This window comes from Melozone crissalis, unplaced genomic scaffold (genome assembly GCF_028551555.1).
Source record: "Melozone crissalis strain CALT ecotype California unplaced genomic scaffold, PUWL_Pcris_2 ptg000042l_1, whole genome shotgun sequence".
Lineage (NCBI taxonomy): Eukaryota > Metazoa > Chordata > Aves > Passeriformes > Passerellidae > Melozone > Melozone crissalis.
The window spans coordinates 52,539,479-52,561,765 of record NW_026535820.1 but is presented as its reverse complement, the minus strand read 5'-3'; the positions used below and the strand labels follow the sequence as shown (position 1 = coordinate 52,561,765).

At 38.8% G+C, this 22,287-nt stretch overlaps 1 protein-coding gene across 2 annotated transcripts in view; it reads left to right on the top strand.

Annotated features, from left to right (window-relative positions):
* Positions 1-22,287, top strand: part of PIGN (phosphatidylinositol glycan anchor biosynthesis class N) — a 101,692-nt gene that overhangs the window by 10,342 nt on the left and 69,063 nt on the right. Inside the window, exons 1-5 of one of the 2 annotated variants that reach the window (XM_054285156.1) lie at positions 2,367-2,403; positions 5,639-5,899; positions 10,453-10,574; positions 11,677-11,775; positions 16,385-16,491. In XM_054285156.1, the coding sequence (XP_054141131.1) occupies positions 5,673-5,899; positions 10,453-10,574; positions 11,677-11,775; positions 16,385-16,491 (555 nt within the window). In that variant the 5' untranslated portion in view covers positions 2,367-2,403; positions 5,639-5,672. Of the gene's footprint in view, positions 1-2,366; positions 2,404-5,638; positions 5,900-10,452; positions 10,575-11,676; positions 11,776-16,384; positions 16,492-22,287 lie in introns of those variants that run through there. The other variant, XM_054285155.1, reaches the window with a different exon arrangement.

Below are 22,287 nucleotides of genomic sequence, written 5' to 3'. Positions count from 1 at the left end.
TTCTTAATGAAGTGCTCTTGTTCTCTTTATTACTGTTGTCCCATTGTCAGTGTTCTCAGGTATGGGCTTTTTTCCTGGGAAAATTGTGGATCCAGTTTCCCATGTTTAAGGATAATTCAGAGAAAATTGCATAGGCTGACACTGGGGTGACTGCTTTGCAGCGTGTTCAAGTATTGGAACACTTGATGCTTCAATGATGCTTTGAAGGCCATAGTCAAATTTCTCTCTAGGGGGATAGAATATAAGGAGATAAAGATGGTGTAGAAAGTAATCTTACCCCTAAGGAGTTTCAGCTGGGCCAATTATCAAAGATTAGGAATAGGCCTGACTTTAACAGGCCACAGCTGTAACCAGTGAGAAGAAGAGTGCTATAAAAGAGTGGGGTGGCCCCTTGAGAAGGGAACTGGAGTCAGCTGGCTGCTTTGTGAAGAAGAAAGGGTCAGTGCTCTGAGGAGCTGACCACGAGAAACACCAAAAAGGTATGGAACTCTTGTGATGAGAAGACGGCAGTATGAAACCCCTGTGATAAGAGGACAACATTTCTCTTTGAAAAATTCTGCCAAAAGAGACTTTTCTAGGCAGGCAAAGTAATTTTGATTATCAAGTGATGTTAAAAGAAAGTTAAGTATTCTTTGAGCTCTTTGCCTCAGGTTTGGATGTGCTTTACTGAACCACGTTTAAAATTTAAAACAGTTGTCATTTGTTATTATAATCCCTAAAATGCTCAGTGAAGGTGTTGAACATAAAATAATTTTGAACAGATGGTTTGAATTACAAAAGCCAATTCAGTGCTAGAGCAAGTGGAAATACTGTAGTTGTAATTTCATTGTCTGGCAGAGTATGTTATACTTCAATAGAGAATGAAAATTTGGGGAGGAGGAAAAGGGAATTTATCATTTTCCCGCTTCATACATGATGAAGTCAAGATGAGGATTTGGTGTTTCGTATGTTCAAGTGGTGAGTGAAGATGTGAGAGTTACTCAGAATTGGCTGGTGCAGCTCTTGTGTAAATTACAGCCTTGTGCAGTCAGTAGGTGTGGGCTGTAGCAGCAGCAATGATTTGAGTGCATTTCCTGACTGGTGTAGCTCTTGAAAAATCTAAATTAGTGAAAGAACAGGGTAGGGACTGCTAACCACCACCTTTAGAGCTGACATATGCAAAGTACTGTCAGACCACCCAACTTCCATTTGCTCCTCTGCCCTAAGAAAAGGATAATGTTTTAATGTGTAGACAAACTGTACAGTCACAACTTTGGCCGTTAAATTACAAAAAACACAACACTGTTTAATTGAAAAATATTAGCCAGAAGCACAGCAGACATTCTTGTCTATTTATTTTTTCTGTAGAAGATAAGGCCATTGATGCTTATTGAAAATGCATTTTCTTTATTTTAATCAATAGACTTGATGGTATTAGTGAGGTATGGCCCCCTCTGAAAGAAATTACTAATGTACCTTGAGCTCCTTGTTTAGACACTTCATTGTCCTTAAGAAAATATTCCTGCTAATGGGAGGAAACACAGTATTTTGTGTTTCATTGCATATTCAGAGAAAGAAAAATATAAAAGGGAATTGTTGCATTTTGTATGAAGAGCTATATTGTGTTGCAGTGCAAGTATGGTTTTCTTTGCTTTATAAATAATGCTGAGAGATGATAACTTCAGAGGCAATACAACTTAGATGTAGATTACTTGGGGAAAATGAGTGCTGCATTTAATTATGTCAGCCTTCCTGTTAATTGTTGAGGAACCTGATCCAGCCTGGTTCTGTGGATGTGGCTTCTATGGCATCCAAAAGAAGGTTCAGAAAAACCATTCTTGTCAACAAATTACGGATGAACTTGCAAAGAGGGAAAAGCTCATGTGAAGAAGAGTTGGTCTTGGGTGGCTCATTGCAGCTGTCTTGCTCCCCTGCCGCCATCACAGTCTGGGTGTTTTAGCCTTTGCACTGATGTGGCTGCTGGAGAGGAACTTGTGGCTAATAGCAGGATTTTTTGGTATTGTTTTGATTGGTGTGAATACAAAGAAAAAAAGGATCTCTTCATCCTGTTTGTCACCAGATGGGATCTTCTCACTGAGAATTCAGAGTGAGGGGGAGAGTACCACCAAAACCCCTTCTCTAATCTGCATGTATCACTTGATTCTGGAAAAGTAATTAATTGCAGTCAAAAGGTCCTTGCTGCTTTTCTTTCTTTAATCTCCTAGACTTTAGGAAGAGTATCTGCTGGTTCTGCCTTGCTGTCTCTCAGATCAATCTCACCCGTGCATCTTCCCACTCTCTTCTTTGCTCCTTTGCAACATCCAAAGAAGTGAGAAGCTCTGAAGTCTCCTGGAGCCCCCTGCATCACCTTGGCCCTGCTCATTTTTTACTTCCTCTTTGTGAACAACTTGCATTTAACAGGCAGTGAGTAGCTTAGTGGATCTTTATTACTTTGCTGTTGAGGATCTGAAAAGAATCTTTGTTTAAGAATCCACACCAGCTTTGTGATTTTGACTCCAAATTGTTTGAACGAAACTCTTTTATTGGAATAGTTTAAGGTCTGGCATACTGGGGGTTGGACACTATCATTATTGGCTCTGTATAGTTTAGGAGATGGTGACAGAAGGGGGGAAATGTAGAAAGAAAGGAATATAAATTAGAGTCTGATAGGTAGCTTACTAGTTGGGCTGAGTCTATAGAGGAGGTGATTTGGCTGGCTGAACTGCATTAGCATTACAGGATTCTGTTGTAGCAAGTGATGTTTGGGTGGGCAGTAAGAAATGACATGTGGCAAATGGGTTGCAACATGCTTCTCTTATCTACAGGACTCAGTGTCTTTCCTCTTGGTGTGACAGAAGAGAGTAATGAAGTCACAACTTGAGCAAAGCTTGTATTTTGCCCTGTGAAAACAAAGACTGTGGAAGGTACTGCACTAAGGGATTGCCTGAGAAAATATCACAGGACACAAAAATATTGAGATATCTTTAGCTCATGTTTTCTTGACAGAAAGATATAAGATGTATTTTCAAGCGATGGTTTGTTTATCTGCATTTTGGATGGCCAGGCACCCGAGGGCAGAGATGTTTTGGCACTAGTCATGAGTACTTAGATATGGCTCCTCAGCCTCAAAAGTGTGTATGCTTAAACATTTCTGTTTTTCTTCTCTCATCAGGATGTGCCTTTTGCTTTTTCTTATAAGCTAGTGCTTAATCCAGCTTTTCCTTTTATCCTGGTTATTTTTTCCTTGTGAGGAATAAGTTGTTATTGAAATTGTTATCCTTATTGTTCCATGCCTTTTGAGCTGTCTTGAACAGTCGAGCACCAGGCTCTGTAGAGAAATTTGGATTCAGCTGTGTGCAATTAGGAGCTTTCCAAAGCCTCTGTACCTGTGGGAAACTATTTGTAAGCTTGAGGATGGAATATTGTTCACAACCTTGTGTTTCAGTGATGACACCAAGTCCTGCATTCAAGGAGCAGGGTCAGCTAAGGTAGAGGCAGAAGGGAGGGATGTGACAGGAGCAGGTGCTTGGGGAGCTGCCTGTCTGGATACCATGTGATGGTGTTGAGCAGTAGGATATGCTGGGCCCAGATAAATGGTTTGGTGTAATGTAATCAAACTGTGGTTGCAAAAGAAATACTCTTTTCCTTTTTTTCTTTTCTCACTAATTCTATAGATACCATAGTCTAAGCATTACATTTGAATTGTGTTGATTGAACTCTTCTGTTTGCAAAGACAGGGCTAGGGAGAGTTTAAAGCAAAGAGTATTAGCCAGTGCAGAAAACAGATTAGGTTACTAATACTTCAATTAGAAGAACATAGAATATGTTAAGCTATAGAATTGTAGTACTGGGAGCGTACTACAGTAGAAATAACAGCTTTCTTTAGTAGGGTGTTTAGTCTCATCAGTTTAAGGCATGAGTAGTTCATATTCTCTTATCAAGCACAACTGCATCAAAAGTAAAAGCCCTGTGGAAAATAAAACTGATTGAATAAAATAAGCTCTGGCACTGAACTTAGTGGTATTTTTGTGATTATCATTTCATATATTTAAATTGGTGCAGGAACCCAGAATACTTTAAAAATAAACAAACTGATATTTACAGATATTCCAAATCTCTTGGAATCTCACTTGTAGACATAAAAGTAAGTTCCTGATTAACAAAAAGTTTTTGTTCATTAAAGTGTGACTACTACATGTCTCTTTGAAGTGCTTGAGTATTTTATCTCCATTTTTTACCTAATTTTCTCTCCAAATATCTCAAATGAGAAATTGCTGTAGTAATGTTTCAGATTAGAGTTGGAGTTGTTGCATCTGTGTTTCAGTAAGGAAAATGGGTGGAATTTGAAGTTATGTTTAAGTTGCGTGCTGATCTGAATTTTCTTTAGGTTAATAAGTAATATTGTGTATTATCTTTCAAATCTTTTTTTAATGTGTTTCTTTTTTTTTCTGCTCATTTTCCTGGCCTTTTAAGTTTTTGTTTTAAAAAACTTATTTCAGAGTAAAGGTTATGTGGTAATGAAGCCTTTTATCCTTATTTGGTAGGAGTGGTAGATTTACCATATGGTGGCTGCCTGTGTCTGTTTAGCTACTGGAAGTCTGAAAGTAACGAGATAAACTTAATAAATATATTGTCATTGAGAAGCTCTAACTAAATTCTTAAACAAACTGTTTCTTTTGGAGAGGGGTGTGTATTTACATAGGTAGTCTGAACCTTCCAGGGTGTTAAGAGCATCTGTTTCTTAATTGGTGAATGGAGGTGATGTTTGGCTAAGGTGGATAATTAGCTAATATTTAAATAACTAAGCAGCTTGGACAGCACTAATAATCTTTTGACAGAACTGAGCCTCATTCAGGCTCAGGTCTCATACTTCGCTCAGCCAATATTCATATTTACTTCCTACTTTACTTAAATAATTACATATTTACTTAGGAGGCATTGCATGAACCCCACAGCATGCTTGGCAAACATGGACGTTTTCCAGTGTACCTGTTATTAAGCATATTTCTATCTCTAATGTGACATCAGAGGATGACAGGGAAGGAAAAAACCACTCAAAAAGGGAATATAATAATTCCTGAAACATAATTCTTCAGCTATTGTGCTTTTGCCACTTGTTTTAGAAGAGGAATAGCATTCTGTGCTCAGCACAGCATCTTTGGTCTTTTAAAAGAAGGTTTTGGTTTCTAGGCAGGGTATAATGAGTCCAGATTTGATGGCAAACTTGGAGGAAAAAAAGCAGTGCTGGATGGATGTTTATTATAGGATAGCTTTCTCTTGGCTATCTGGCTTATATTTACCTGAACAGACTTCAACTCTGTCGCGCAACCGGCCAGCAGAGGGTAGTATGTTCATGGAGACATTGTGTTGTCTGAGTCTTCTGTCACAGATGTAGCTCACAGAACAAACTGCCTTGATTCAGTGGCTGTTTGAAGCCGAACACCAGAGATGAGTTGCTGAGATATAATGGTTGTCAAAAGTCTGAATTAGTCATGCAGTGACTCTGACCAGACTTGTGGGGAAAAAAGCTTATTGGAAGCAGGAATTGATTTTATTCTGGGGATGTATGTGGTTGCCGCTTGCATTCCATAACAAATGAAATAAATATTGATTCTGATAAAGTCTCATCTGCCTAACTTGATTTTTCTCTCTCTCTTAGTGTTGTGCTTTGCCTTTGCCAGCCGGCTGCTGCCATGGATATACCAGTTTTCATTCTTGCGGGGCTCCTCGTGCATTGTGTGTTCTTGGTCTCCATTTTTGACATCTACTTCAGCTCTCCCCTGGTCCATGGCATGACTCCTCAGCAGACTCCGCTGCCGCCTCCAGCAAAGCGTCTCGTGCTTTTTGTTGCCGATGGTCTGCGAGCAGATTCTCTGTATGAGCTGGACAGCAATGGCACAGCCCGGGCCCCTTACCTGCGGTAAGCCTGAAGCTACACTGACCTAGCTCACAATCTCTGCTGCTCAGAGTGACCGCAAGAAAGATGCGTTAGAAAGTCTCCTAAGAAGGAGTCAGAGCTCTTCAGTTCTTGGTCTCAAGGTTGTTTATTGTTTCTTATCTATAAAATTCTTTCTCCTGTCCTGCCTAGGTCTGTTCAGCAGGTCAGGCAGAGGCACAGTGTCTGCCCTCAGGTGGTGTTATCTTTTTATACTAAAAACTATGTGTACAGTATTTACCATAACTTCCCAATACCTATCACCTATGTTGGACAGTGAGTTTCTGCCTTAAACCAATCCAAAAAGGCCAACATCACTCAGAAGATGGAGGCCAAGAAGAAGAAGCAGAAAGACTGGATGTGTCCAGATTCCTCCATCTTGCCTCCTGAGCCCCCATTCTAAAAACCCCAAAAATCTATTTTTCACTCTGTGACCAACTAACTATTATTCTCCTTAAACTCTCTTGACTTGTAATTTTTCATGTAAAGGTTGGTAATTGTTTTTTCCAAGGGCTAAATCAAAGGCACAGAGGTCTTGGGCTCTGTGCCAAGGTCTCTGAGCCCCCCGGGCAGGGGCTCGAGCCATCCAGGGCAGCTAGAGGAATTTCCTGGGTTCCAACAGATCTACAGGGTTTTGCTCCACACAATGTTGTGAAGAGAACAAGAACAACAATTGTGGTGGCTTGAGTACTGCCTTCCTTCTGCCCTCAAAGTAACCAACTTTGCAGAGTTACACTGTGCAGAAATGCATGAGCTTGGGTTGGTGTCCCTTGTCAGGAAAGCTACTAAAAGTAGGACAGTGTAAATTGAGTCCATATTGTGCCCTGAACTCTACAGATAGCCAGTAACTGAGAGGGGAGTGAACTTTCTCCATTCACATCAGCATGGTATCAATTCTGAAGCCTGGCAGTCACTAATTTAAGCTGCTTCCTGGATGCTCAGTTTAAGAGTAGCAGTACATTAATGTGCTTGTCTTCTAATTCTAAGCTACTGACAAAACTTTTTAAGGAGTGATTAAAAGAGATGTCCTGAATAGATCTAACAGCAGTCTGCCACTTCCTCTTCATTCCACCCTTCCTGTGTGCATGACCCTGCTGCCTCCCTTGTACTCTCTACAGTGTGTGTCTAATTGCTTAAAGGAGTGATTTAGTTTAAGGCTGTGAAAAAATAATCCTGCCAAAAAAGTGTTTAAAGTCATATCCTTGTGTGCTTAGAACTATTTTTTGTTAACTTGCCCTGTCTCCTTATGTCAAAGTAATTATTTGAGCATAAGACAATTTTCTACACTGAAAAAAGGCAGTATTAAATAAGACTACTTTTGTGTGATCATATGATTAGTTGGGCTTGAATATCAGAGCAAACTCAAATAATCAGTCATCTGAAGCTCTTAGGACTTTTGCAGTCCACTGCTGCAAAAGTAATACAGAAATATGAGAAGTCCTGCTACATTGCTTGCCAGCCCACATGGGCTTACTTGTGCCTACTTCTGCCGCTGTTACTGTTTTTATAGGCAGGTGTCTGCCACATCAGTGTGAGTTGACCATGTTGTCTTCTAGCTGTGGACTTCACACTTACCCCAGAGCAGTTTCTTTCCTTAGCAGTAAAACTGTTGGTCTTTTGGACCACCAACCAACACCATCAGGGTATGAATGCTGTAATAGTCCCATAACTAGGAGCAGGGGTGAGTAGTGGCCAGGAAAAAGTTATAATGGGTATTCTCTTTTACTAAGTGATTTGAGGTTTTAAGTTTTAGCCACTCAGCATTATCATGGCTATATTGAAAAAAGTTAAACTATGTACTAGTTTGTCTACTGCTGGAGAATTGTCACTTTTGCTTTCTCTGCTTGACCATGTTTGTGGAGTTAAGGACTTTCTATTTCAAAATCTGTAGAAGTAAAGCATTGTCACCAGTGCTGAAAGTACATGGGTGAATTGAGGGGAAGAACTGCTTTGTAACAAGCAAAGATGCAGGTGGGTCCCTGAGTGGAAGAAAATGCCAGTAGAGTGTGAAGTGCCATCTGTATTTCTCTCATCTCTCATTCTGCATAGAAGTATATATGTGTGTGAGCGTGTATGTGTGAGAGATGATGAAGAGAAAAAAGCATGCAGCATGCTGTGCCTTTTGAAATGTGGAGCATCAGGCAGCCCAGAGCATATCTTCAGACCTATTACACAAGCTGCCACACTTTTGAAGCAACAGGTTCAGAGTTTTGTCCGTGAACCTTTGAGCTGCACAACTTCCATAAGTTAACTTTGAGAACAGGCTGACAAGATCATGTGTTAGTTTCTGGAAATGTATCCTTTTTTATTCTGCCAAGTTGTTGCTGTCTGAACATTCCTTTTTCAATAATACTAATTCAAGGTATATGCACTTTAGTACAAATTTTACTTTTTTGCATGTTCATTCTTAAATTCCAAGTGTTCAGTCCCTTACCCACTTTATAGTAGTGGGCAACATAACAGCCAGGTTATTAGTCTTATCCAAGTGGAGTACCTTGGGAACTACTGCATTGTTAACTAGGAAAGGTTGTCTTTAAATGGGCAAGAGCCATTCTTGTAGCAATGTGCTATTAAAAGAAGCAAAGTTTTAGTAGGTGCATGGAATTAAAAATAAATATCCATTAGGCTTGAAGCAGATTGTCGGATAATACATGTATGCCAAGTACCTAGTCTTCCACAATATTTATGAAAAATCAGGTTTTCAGCAGTGTTATCATAGCTGTGAGACGCAGTAAGTGATCTCAATTGCTGCAATGGCGATTTCAGGAAAGAGTTTTTCTTCCTTGTTTGTCATGTTTCAGCCATATTTCTATATCATTAATACTTACAATTATTATTTTGGGTAGCTAATGTTTATACTGTCATGGAAATTAATTTTTTTTCGTTGTTCTTCTGAGTAAAAGGCATTGAAGTAATTCCAAGTATCTAAATTAATTTTGAGTAGGTAAATGACAAATTTATATGTATTTTTTTCTGCCTGGTATGTGTTGTTGACTTCAGATCCTGAAGTCATGCTCTTGTTGACAGGCAAAGGTAAAGACTTAGTTTCCAATTCAATAGAAATAAAATTCTAATTAAATCAATTTTCTACCTGTTGCTACAATGTAAGTCTAAGGAGAGATAAAGTGTTTTATTTTTGTTTTAAATCTTTCATGAATATAGTGCAATACATCCTGATCAGTCTGTAGTGAGAAAAATAAGAAACCATTTTGACTAATACATAAATCCTTTTTTCTAATTACTTTTTTCGGTACAACTTGCATTATCTCCTAGCTGAGATGAAAGTAGGAATAACATATTGGAGTGCTGTGTCTCTACATGCCTTTATATTCCTCGCTGTAGTATTTGGGCTATTCCAAGTAGTTCTGTGAGCTTTCAAGTAAATCTGAGGATGTGAGGTCTAAGGTGAGTTTAAAAAAACCCCAACAAACAAGTGGTGAGTGCTGCAAGCTTGAAGTGGAGCCTGAAATTTTAGGATGTTTAAAGGCATGAACTTAGAATTTACTTGGACTGAAACACACAAACATAGCAAATTTGGTAGTTTATATCATGAACAAGAAAATTTTAATTTCCTGTTAACTCGACTGTTAAAAACTACTTTAAATTTTTTCAGAGGATTCTGCTGTTTTTTCCTAAAAACCAGTAAAAGATATGTCCTGTTGTGTTTTGTTTTCTTCTTTCCTATGCTTTGACAGTGAGCAGTGAATCTTTCTGTTCTTCCAGAAGATGGAGACAAGAAAACAGCATATGGTAGCACTCACCTCTTGCTTCCTGACAGGCTCCAGCTGTTCAGATCTTTGGCAGATGAGAATAGTTTATGAGGCTGTTTCTTATGCTTAGGCTTTGTCCTCTGTTTTCTTTGCTTTTTATCTGTTGTAACTATTTACTGTATGTGCATAAACCCTAGACACTTGATGTGTTCCTGTGCATGTGGTGAGAATGCATTCTCCTTCACTTCAGTGTAATGGAGAAAGATGCAAGGTTTACTTAAATTTTCTTCTTGCTGCCAAGATTATTTGCACCTTCGATTTATGTGGGGTTCAAATTCTCTTAATGTTGCTTCCAAGATTCAGCGCAGATAAAGGCAGGCATGGTCACAAGAGCTAATTATAATTGAGTGTATTTAAAGAGTAAGATAAGATTGAACTAGACACTTTCAGGCTAAATGGAAAGAACAAAGAGTAATACCAGGCAGAAACAATCTGTTGAGGAGAAAAAAGCTAAAGAGGAAAGCAGCAGAAAATAACCAGTATGTTAATTTTAGGTGTATTAGAAGACCAGGTGAACTCATCTGCTTGCAGTGCTGAAGGGCCACAATAGTGATGTTCTCTGTGCAGCGTTGCGATATAGAACTACTTGCAGGTTAATGTTCTGCCTGTTTTATTGCACAGTAGGTGGTAGTGAAAATCTGGTTTAGTCTGGGTTTTGGGGCTTTTTTTTGCATTTCCTGCTTCACATCTACCTGTCACTCTTTTTTTTGGAATTTGTTGTACTTTGACAAGTAATGAAAGTTAAACTGCCTTGAATCCTTTTTTCAGGAGTATTCTGGAGAATAATGGCAGCTGGGGAATCTCTCACACCCGGGTCCCAACAGAATCCAGGCCAGGGCACGTTGCACTCATTGCTGGATTTTATGAAGATGTCAGTGCAGTTGCTAAAGGTAGGCTGGTCCTACAGCTTGGAATGTTGTCCTCTGAGGTACAGTGTTGCAGTGATGTGCTGGGTTTCTGGATGATTATTGATGAATACCTGTGTTGTAGTTTGTATGCCAAGATGATATGGAAAATAGTAATTTTGGATGGATTTTCAAATCCTAATATTGATAGCTAGGAAAATAGCTTACATAATTTTTTTTAATATGGTTGAATTTAGCAGCCTGAACGTAAAAGCAGAAGTATCTTACAGCCTCACCTCTTCATGTAGCAGTTTTCAATTATCATTTGGGATGCACTGGGGTACAGCTAAGTAGATGTTGCAAACAAGAAATGAACTGCAGTGTCTCAGCTGAACCGTTGCAAGCTTGAATTGGAGAAGCAGGAGCAAAATAAACTAAAAGCCCCAAGCCCATGTTTTGTCCAGAGCTTTTACTGAGTGTTTGGGGCTTATTTATGTGGAACAACCCTTTGCATTACTGATTTGGTCTTTTGTCTGTTCCTCTGCCTTCCCCCAGGCTTCCAGGCCTGAGCACTAGTCATGTGTGCTGGTTTTGGTCAGGGGAGGTGAGAGGAATTACTTGGTCTTGTCTGTATTCCTCATGAAAAGCTTCTTCCTTCTGACAATCACTACAAATGCAGGATTGGCAAGGATGCTTAGTTAAGAGCAACTCCATGTTTCTGTCAAGCGCCTTTTCATGGAAACATCTTGAAGATTTTATTGTAAGGAAGTACAACATGACTTCTGGAAATTTATGTGTGTCTCTTATTGCCTGAAATGCTAGAAACTGAGTTCAGGCAACAGGAGATGCAGAATTCAGGGAGTTGTTAGCTGTTTAGAAGATAAACCAGCTGTGTGCTTTGCCTGTTTGAAACCGTACATAACGAGATTGGTCTGGTTTTCAGCTCACTTCATAATGAATGGGGGAGTAATTATAATGGATGTTTAAATGGGATTAAAATCAAGATGCACAAATTGGAGTTCATTGTGAAATAATTTAGGGGAAACTTATAAAAAACTCCACAACATTTTGCATGGACTATCAATTTTAAGCAGTCAATGAGATCTTCTGACAATGCCATTTAAATGCAGGTGTGTTTGTTTAACAGGATGGAAGGAGAATCCAGTGGAATTTGACTCAGTTTTCAATGAAAGTAAATATACCTGGAGCTGGGGAAGCCCAGATATTTTGCCAATGTTTGCGAAAGGTAAGAATTAACTATGTGTTCAAGATTCATAGAATTATCAGGCAGTAAAATACAGACACTTAGCATTTTTGAGTTAGAGCAGAAGGTGAAAAAAAAGTATTTTCACTTTGTGTATGTCTGTATACTTGATTTCTAGTTTGTGACATGAAGATGGGGTGGAGGAAAAGAAGCAAGCTTTTGATGAGGATATCACTATTTATTATTCATTAATTTAAATAGGCCTTAGCTAATTCTGTCAGTATACTAAAAGAACACACCTTTAGTTATAAGGACATAGTATTTTTTTCTTTGGTGAGGTTTAAAATTCTTGTTTTGCCAGCCTGCAGCTGAGATTTTTCTTCAAGCCTGCAGCTTCCAGTGAGCTGAGAGATAGAAATGTAGCCTTGCTTTTTCAGTGTTGGAGCTGAAGGAGTAGCTTATTATGGGTTATCCTGTTTCTACTCAGAGCATTAATATGTAAAGGGAAGAACTGTGTGAAAGCAAGAATTTCCTGGTACTGAGGTCTTTTGCCTGTGGTGTGCAGTGTGTTAAAGTCTTGTCAGGCCAGTGCAGTTGGTATTTGAGCACGCAGAGATTGCTGAGCAACACTTGAAATGTTTAAAGGTTCTCCAAGTTTAATATTGTTGTTTTCTTGGAAGAATGAGTACATATACACCCTTTCACATAATCTCAGAATAAACAGACTCAAGTGAAAAGGGGGCAAACTAAGGGCATGTGCTGCTGTTCTGTTCTGGGCTTTTGTATTGACAAATAATAAGAAAAATGGGTAGGTAGGATAGAAGTAGAATGTAATATTGGTTTAGAGAAAATGTACATCGTGTTTCTCATGATGATTCTTGAACTTTTTCTGAACTCATGTCTCTTCCCCCTCACATCCTGACATTCCCCCCCCACGCCCCTCTTTTCTGCTCTTTGCTTAAGCCTCATGAATTTATGATGAGCTGTAAAAATATCTCCTGATCATTTCCCATGACCTCAGATTACAGCTTGTATTTGGAAAGAGTGTGATGGTGGTGGGGAGAGGGGAAAGGTAGTTGCCCTTGCACAGATTATTTGTGTTTTAAGGGATATGTTCTTGGGAAAATATTTGGAGAATTCAAGAATTTCCCAGAGCCCTGTCTTTCTACTGGTTTTGTTTGAGTAAGATGATAAGCAGAGGACTTGTGAGCAGCTTTGATGTTATCTGAAGAGATGTGCAAGGATAATACTCTCTATATGGCTTCTTCTGAGTGGTATCAACAATGCAGCTTCCTTTGAGGGGGGGGGGAAGAAAATTCCCCAAAGTTGGCAAAGTTTTATGTATCTGAGAAGTAGATGCTGTGTCAGAACATGAATCATGACTTCACATGATAGAAGGACAAATTAATTTCTTTTAGAAAAAGACAGTTTCCTTTCTTTCAACGAGGCCAAGTTTTATAGTATGGAAGGCAAAGGAATCAAGTATTTGTTCTTTATCTTTACTTTTACCAAAAAGCAAAGAAGGAGATAGCTCAATTTCTATCTGCTCCTTTATTTTCATGTTGCAAATTAGTGAGACCACAGGACTCTTCTTGTGTATATTTTATCATGCCAATATGTTCCAAATTTTACCATCTCACCACTTGCATTGGATGATGCATAAAGAGTGTATGACACTTGCTGCCTTTTGGGAAGGATAGAAAAATCCTTTGTTTCCTGTCATTGTCTATTTTCTCTAGGTACGTTTCTTGTAATAAAATATATATTTCAATGAAGTGGTTGAGAATTCTATAAGGCAGTAAAAAAATGCTCACAGATTTTTTTTAAAATATGAAAATAGATATACATGAAATCTAAATTTGGCAAAGTTTTAATGACTGTGGTTTGTATTTCAGTCTGAGAAAATGTCTGAATTACCTTTTTATCTTGAGTAGGATTAGTTTCTAATAGTTAACCTCACTTAAGGTACACCAATTCATGGTGCCAATTTTAACCTTCTTTTCTGTGATGTTTTTAGATTATAACCTCAAAATTATCTAAAAATAACAGGGTTTGAAAGTGCGTATTTTTTTCCTTAAAACTTTGAGTTCCTCTTCTAGGCTTGCAGGATTTGAGGTTTGACCTGAGAAATCCAGCCCTTTACTCTTCTGTCAGTGGTCTGGATTGGAGTATATTACAATGTCATGCTGAAAAAGGAGCTGAGACTGTTGCTTCTCTGAGGGGAAGTAGATACTAGTTTGTTGCATCCGGATTGCCCTTTGTTTCATGGGTTTCCCTTCTCTTTTTTGAAAGCTTCCAGAAAGGCTAGGGTCATTATTTTAACTTGAGTATGAAGAAAGTTATCATCAAGATCATGGGAACACAGGGACAAACTGTTGTCAGGATTATTCTGGACAGACAGACCTCTCCATCTTCTGGTTTAGTTCCTTATTGTTAAACAATGCAGAATTTCTCATATCCCTCACATGGCTGTATTTGATGACAGCTCTCTGATGGCCACACACTGTCCTGCTCAGTGTCTGACTGTCTTTGTGTATTCATTCTTTTTCACCCTCTTTTGTGCAGGTGAAATTTGCTGGCAAATTTTGGAGTCTGACCCATGGCAGACTTGTCATGGGTCACAACCTGCCCCACTAGCAGAGTGAGACATTCACTTTGTTCAGGACCTAAATCTTATTTTAAGAGTGTGATAACTTCATCCCTGATCCTAATGTTTGAATATGGGTGCTAAGTGTGAGATATATTGGCAGAGAAGAGAGCAAAAGCAATAGGTGGTATCTTGTTTGAGAGTTTCTGGCACCTCCAGTTATTTCCCGTAGTGTAATGGCATCATCAAACCCAGCAGCTCTGTCCTTCTAAAAGATGTCTTCATTCCTGGCTTTCTTCTACTTCTCTATCCCATCTTTGCTTCCGCAGTCCCAGACTTAAAAAAACTGTTGGCATACTGTTGTCTGCCCCCTCAAACAACAGAACTAAAATAACATTTCCTAACATTTTGCATAGTAGAAGTTCTTACTAAAAAGAAAAACAAAACAAAAAAAAAAAACCCAAAAAAGAGAAAAGAAACAGTTATTTTCTAAGCTATGCAGGCACTTTCAAAACTTTCCTGGTATGACTTCATTTTGCCACCATTTCTCTTTGTAGCAGTGCAGGGTTGGGTGGACTGTTTTGTTTTGCTTTGGTAGAAATTAGAAATGGGTAAGTGATAGATGTGTTCCTTTGTTTTTCTGAAAACTCTGTGCTGTCTTTTCTGTGGCATCTCTCAAGGAAGGACATCTCAGGTTTGCTGTGACACTGTGGAAAAACACCACAGCATTCTATCCTCTTAGACTATCAGTCATCCTGGCAGTGATGGACAGGACTTATTTCTTCTTTTGAACTCATTTATCCAGCAATTGAAATTCTTGCATTCACTTTTAATGCCTGGCAGTATTTTCTTCCTTTTCTTTTAAGCTGAGAACTGCAGTGAGTGTTCTGTGTTATAAGTAGTAGTAACATCTCCAGAGGCACAGGGGAGAGCTGCATCAGAAAATCTGTGTCAGCTTTCATCTTCCTGGCCTGAAATACCTGCGTGCCTTTATGTGGGTTTGCACATAATCTTGGTTAAGCAGCTGCCTTATCCTGGGATGTTGGTTCATTCACAAGCCTGGAAGCTTACACAACTGCATTATATAATTGTGACATACAGCAGATTGAATGTATTCTCTCTGGTCATCAACTGATTGAAGAGCATTTTCCCCCCTGAGAGTTTATATAGTCAGAGTATGAATGGCACCCCTGAGCTGTAACAGCTCTGCCATTGATGGAATTGTTTAATTAAACTTCACCTAGCTTCAAATCTGTTCAGGACTTCTGAAGTTTAATTTCTTGCCAGTCTTTGTCTTCCCCCTGCCCCCCTCCCTTCTCTGCTTTGCTCCCTTGACAGTGAGTAGGGAATGGAATTGCCTTGTCCAGATGCTGTGTTTGCACATCAGTGGCCCTTGTGTTGTACTTTGTGACTGAACATAGTCGAGTAGTTCTCAGTTTTCTGTTTTGGATGCATCTTTTAAAGATGCAGACTTTGAATGTTGTCTCCTTGAAGTTGTCCACTGGGCCTTTGGTAGCTGGAATTGAAATACAGTAACCCTCCTGGTGCCTTTGTTATATGTGATATGTTTTCCTGTGGAAGAGACCTCATGGATAAGGCATGATCTTGTATGATTCAGTTGAACTACTGAAAGCTGAACATATTTTTCTTAAACAGCTTGTGCCCAAAGCACGTGTTCAAATGAGACTATGAATATGTGTCTTCCTTGGTTAGAAGTTTCTCTGAGAAGTTCTTTGTTTCAAAACCAAATTCTGTTTGATTTGCTTAAACTGGGATTTGGTTTTCTCCTATCTGCTTTTCCACATTTTACTTCCTTGCCTGAGCATACTGGATAACATTGTTCCTCATTCCTTTGAGGTGCTGATAAGCTAATGAGGTAAAATGTTATCCAGACTTCCAAAAAGGATTAATTATGGGAAAGTTTAAAATAAGGATAAGATTTCTTTGACTTCCTTCAAGATCATCATTTTTGCTAGGTTTCTACTCCTGTGCATTGAAGTATTTTTGACTGTGAGAAAGGCAAAAAACCTTGTATCTTGTATGCCATCTATATTGTTTTTGCAGGTGCTACTGGAGATCATGTTTATACATTTTGTTATGCAGCAGAAAGTGAAGACTTTGGAGCAGAAGATGCAGCCAAACTTGATATGTGGGTTTTTGATCACGTGAAGGTAAGCAGAGACTCTTTTTATGTTACCTCTTTATAAAAAGTACAGTTGCATGTTAACTTTATCATAGAACCTGTTAAGAAGTTATCATAGATCTAGAAAGTAAGAAAATTTTGAAAGACCTATCACTTGGGGCCATAAGTAAAAATTTCTTGAATCAACTTTCATGACAAGTGTAATAGATGCTTAAAGGAAATAATTGTCATTTAGTGCTAATTAGAAAACTAACACTAATAAAAGTACCGTATAAAAGGATTCTTGGCTTTGTTTTGTTTGCCTATGATGGGAAACCTGTCTTGGAGTACTATAGACCCTATAAGATCTTGAATGCAATTAGTTAAGGATTTTATAACAGCTGTTGCAGCATGATAGAAATGACAATATTATTTGCTTATTTTGACAAAAAATAATATTTTTGGTCAAGCTGTGTAGCTTTTCCTCACAGATGTAGCTGGCTTCTAATTTTCTGCTGTGGCTCACACTGCTGTGGCTGCCAGAGCAGGCACAGTTTGTTTCAGAGGACAGGGTGTGAGGTAGAGGCAGCCCAGGACCTGGAGCTGTAAAATTTGTTGCTGTGGTGCTCTGCTCAGCTGGCTTGGGTCAGTGCTGGTTCATGACTGTTGTTTTCTGTGACGCTCTCACTGTGTTAATACTCCAAGGCACATGATTTCTGATTATGTGTGAATTCCTGTATTTATGTTATTCTATGCTGCCTCGCTTGTTTTGGATTAAGAAATGCTGGTAGTGGGCATTGGTGTATAAATGTCTGTACCACTGAAGCTGTTAAGTGAGTTACTTTCTGGATCTCATAATGATGTTAATGGAGTTTCAGACTTAAAACTTTTTTTCACATGATCTCTGGGCTGTATGCATTAGTATAGCTAACCAGCATAAATCAAATAAAAAAGTAAAATCAATAAAACAAATCATCATCTCTTTAGGAAGTGAAAGGTAGTTCTGCTTCAAACAGTGACATAGGATGGAAAAGATCATTACAGTTTGCTCATTTTCAAAGGAAGTTATTTTCTGAGTTTGCAGGTGAAAAGATGTTTTTTCTAAGTGCCATCATTTCCCTGAATGTGCACTTGTGCCATGTTGTTGTTGTAATGCATATGAATAATACAAATCAAACTAGGCTGTCAGTTACACTTGAATAGCTGTTGTCATAAAGTTGCACCCTGCTGTCATTTGGAGCTGTACAAGTATATGAGGGTGGTACTACCTTTCTCTTGCTTCAGAACACCTAATGGCATTTATCCTTTCAGGCTATAATGATATATTTAAAATATATGTCATTACTGATTACTTTTTCCCTGGAGCCAGCACCATTATTTTTAAGACTTATTTTGCCCATCTAAATTCCATTTTGTGGATGGATAGGACTTGATTGACTGGCATAAGGCACACATTCCATTAATCATCTCTTCAACTGCACATCAACAACTGCTTCAGGAGTGTGAAACTTGGGGCTTACTGAAACCAAGGTCACTCTGCTATTATAGCTCTAAAACTTGCAGCTGAGCTAGTGAGATTATATAGAAGTAGTAATGACATTATGCTGCAATCTAAATTCTGCTTTGCTTACTTTTTTTTTCCTCTTTTGTGTTTTATCCCAAGTATTTAACAGTATATTGTTTAACTTGTGTGTTGGCCAGTGTGGTCCCTGGTTTCTGCCTCTTTAGGAAACAAAAGACAGCAAATGTACTTCCTCTTTGCTCTGCAGTCCACAGGTCCCAAGCATTGTGAGGGCCACTTGTTTGGGGCTGCTTCCTCTGCCCCAAAACATGATGGGGATAAAATGAAGAATGGCTAAACTCATGTTTGGGCTGCTAGTGCTGGCAATATGAAATTCCTTGTTCTCTTTCAAAATGCTAACTAACAGTAAATTATCATCAGGAGATGATAAACTCCAATTTTTATTTGTGTCTATGCTTAAATAACAAGTAGAGGAAAAATGTATGACACTCAATAGTTCTTGTCCTGTCTCTCCATGATACAAGGTGAGCATAGCCCTTTCTTGGGACAGAAAATACACCACGGACTAGACTCTGTGGGATTTTTATCTATGGCAGTGTGAAAATTCAGCAATATTCAAATGCAGGAATAACTTGGGAGTGGTTTGGAGTTCCAGATGGGCGTGGAGTTGATGGACTGAGTTTCTTTCTGGTTTTTGGATTGTTTGGGTCTTCTTTTGATGTGTTTGTGTTTTGGTTTTTTTTTTTAAGAAGCTGGCAAAATAATTAAGGAGCACTGTAATATGACTCAATGATTCTCAGTAAAATAACTTTTACTGAAATCACAGTTTGAGTCTGTGCTAAGAAACTAAGGAGCAAAATACTGGGAGTCTAGATTAAGTAATGGGGAAAAAAGATTTTGTTGGTGCATTTCTGATTTTTGAAATTTTTTGAAAATATTTAGTGGCAAATGGTTTTGGAAGATTCAACTTTTTTTTTTTTAGCATAAAAAGTTCAAAATTCTAGGAACTCAGTCTTGGAGAGGAGTTCCAGTAATGGCCTAACCACAATTTATTATGTTCAAAGGGTAGGATATTCAGTTAATGTCATCTCACTGAAAAGGACATGTAGATACAGATGGCAAAAATTTGTGGTTTTTTTTCCCTTTATTCTTTTCTAATTTTGAACACAGTATTCCATTCTTCCTTTGTCTTCTTTCTGCTGGAGAAAGGCCACCCAAGGCTTCAGACTGTCCCTTCTGTGCAGGGTGGTGGATGGAGTCCAGAACCGAATTATGTTAAACTCTGAAGCTCTGCAGATAGTGCTGTGACTGGATGTTGATTTGTGCCAGTGAATTTCAATACAGATAGCTCTGCTCTAATTAGCAGTGCAATGGTTTTATGATTCATTTAAAATGTGTTAGTGTCTTGTGCATGACCATGCTCAAGGGATCTAAACCTGGCATATATGTTTGTCCTGCCTCTGTACTTTCGTTTTACATCTGAAAACTGGCGTAACTATTTCAACTCTCCCAGCAGCACAAATCAGTGTGAATGGCTTTAAGCAGCCAATTAAATTAACTTGTCCTAGATTAAGGAGCTTTGTGAAAGGGAAAAGTTTGTTTGGTCTCACTAATACATGCAGTCAGCAACAGTTTATCAGCTCTACTAAAGAATCATGCTTCCATGGAGGAAACTGTTTGAGGGAACAAAAAGTCCCCAATTACTTACTTATTTAACATTTTCAAGTTCATATTTTGTTCAGACATCTGTGAATCATTTGTTAGACCTTATAAATAGTCTTTATTTCTTCTTTGCTTTCTCCCATTGAAGGAGGGAGATGATTAGATCAAGATGTCACACAGCTATAACTAAAATTCTGTTGTAGTCGTTTACTTAGTACTACAATTATAATTAAGTTCACAGTTTGATGTAAATGTTTTAATGGGGAACTTTGTGCTCATCTTAAGGTGCATATCAGTTGTAACCAGTGCATTTTTCTGTTGCTAGCTGCCAGAAAATCAAACAGAAATTTCCAGAGTAATTTAAAAAGAAGGTTGATAGGAAGCTGTAGTTGTCTTAAGTCCAGCTCTCTTAATGAAGGAGGTTCAGTTAGAGCAATGTGCTCAGGCCTTGCCCAGTCAAGTTTTGAGCATCTCCAAGGGCAAGCCTTTTAAGCAGCTGGTCCAATATCTGCCTATAGTTACAGTTTAGCAAATAATTTTTAAAAGTCTGTGTCTTACTGCAATTTTTCACATTCCAGATTGTGTCTGTCTCCCTGTGTCATCTCTGGGGCCCTCTGATCAGTCTGGCTCAATCAGAGGATGGAGATTCCTTTCACCTTCAGGGCAGATGGTTGTATACAGCAATGGGACCTCTTTATCTGCTTTTTCTTGAGACTGGAAAAACTGAGTGCTCTCAGCCTCTTAGTTGATTATTGCTGTCCCTGAAACTTCTTGGTGACATTCAGCTTACATATACAGTGGAGGCAATATTACTGAATAGAGGAAATAGAAGGGAAGCAAGAATAAAAAAGAGTGAGACCGAAAGATAGTTAAAATAGAGTGATGGGCTGGAAACTAGTGTTGAGTAGAAGTAGGACTCAAGTTTTGTGAACACGGAGTACCAAGAAGAAGAGGCCTTTAGCAGGCTGTAAGGAGATACAAGGATACTTCTGAACAAATAGTTCAGCGACATCCAGAGCAAGGTGAAGTGATTTTTGCCCTTGGTGTGTTTGGTACCTGCTTGCCAACTCAGAACCTTTATCAGCCATCAATCCAGGCAAGCTTCCTGTTGTTTGTGAGATTGTTTTCAGTAAACCATTTTTGTTCAAGTTTCATGGGATAAAGTTTGCTGTTTGCTCTGGGAAAAGACATAAAGTCTTAGGTTGCGCTCATCTTCCTTCTGTCTTCTTGTTTGTAATTGGCCAAAATATGGGCAAACTTTTCTGGCTGCTGCTGCTCTGCTTCATGAGGTGGCTGGGACTGTGAAAGTGGGATGCTTTTGGTTTATCCAGGGGACTTGTCTGGTGGGAGAGGAGAAGCTCAGGCCTTGCCTTCCTCTGAATGATTTTTTTTTTTGCTTAATCATTCTGTGATAGAAAAACATATGCTTTCTCATATTGATCTATGTTTTAAGATTTCATTTTGGGAGTTTTCCTGTTTGTCTGTTTTGATATGCTTTGTTTTGATTTCCTTTTATTTAATTAAAATTAAGGAAACAGTTTTACTGTATCCTGCAACTTACTGGTATGCTCTGGAAAGCTTCTTCAGTCTGTGGTCAATGTGCAGGTGGATGGATCTCTGTGGGAAATGAAAATCTCCTTAAAAATAATTACATTGCTATTTATTGTAATCGGATTTTGTTCCTGTATCTTTATTTAAAATATCTCTGGACTTTGGTCATGATTTTGTTTGGACAAGAGCTGAAGCTGAGAGCATGCAAATATTAGTCCATGTGGCTTGTGTGTACTCAGGGAGTTAGAAAAGTGGAATTGCAAACTGCCATGGTTTCCTGGCACAGCTCACTGTGATATCCTCGCTGCTGCTTTGGTCTTCTTCTGGGTGCCCTGACTTTTGTTTATACAAGGCATGAGCTTTAGATTTTAAGAGCTCCATCACTGTCACAGCTGTGTGGTGGACTGCCCTGTCCTTTGGTGGCAGAAATGCTTCCCTGCCTCTACCAGCATTTTCCCTGGACTCCTGCATGAAGTTCTAAGACACTCTCACTTATGTTAGTGTACTGAAAGCTTCTCTAGATGCTTTTTTGAACTAAGACCCTACCCAGTTTTGTTTCCTTGGGCAGTGCTGTTACTAAGGAGCTGATGCAGGAGTAGCTGTCTGCCTGCATTTTGCATTGCTGCAGCGTGGCTGGTCTAACACAGAATAGCCCTGTCAAGACTCATTCAGTCCAAGGGGAAAATTCTCCCCTGGCATCTGCCTCAGGGATGCTTAAGTAGGACATGTGCAAGGCAGATGTATGTTCTGTAGTTCATGTATTTGCAAAGCATGTCATGTTTTGTTCTGTTTTTATTTAGTTTCTGCAAACAAATTGTAACTTGGTATCTCAGTCCTGCAGAACCTGATTTCCAAAGCAAGAATATTTGAGACCTTTGCTTCCAGTTTAAATTCAGTAAATCAATAGAAATGTGAAGCCATAAGTGGCACTCAAGAGTGGTTCATCCATTTGTTTGTACAGCAGGCAAAGAAAGGATGATATATTTTTGCGTATGCAAACTCAAAAAAACCCCAGTACAAAACCAAAACAAACCCAACAAAAAAAGCCCAACAAAAGAACACTTCAATGTAAATATTGTCTTAGATAAGCTGAAAATTTGGACTGACCAT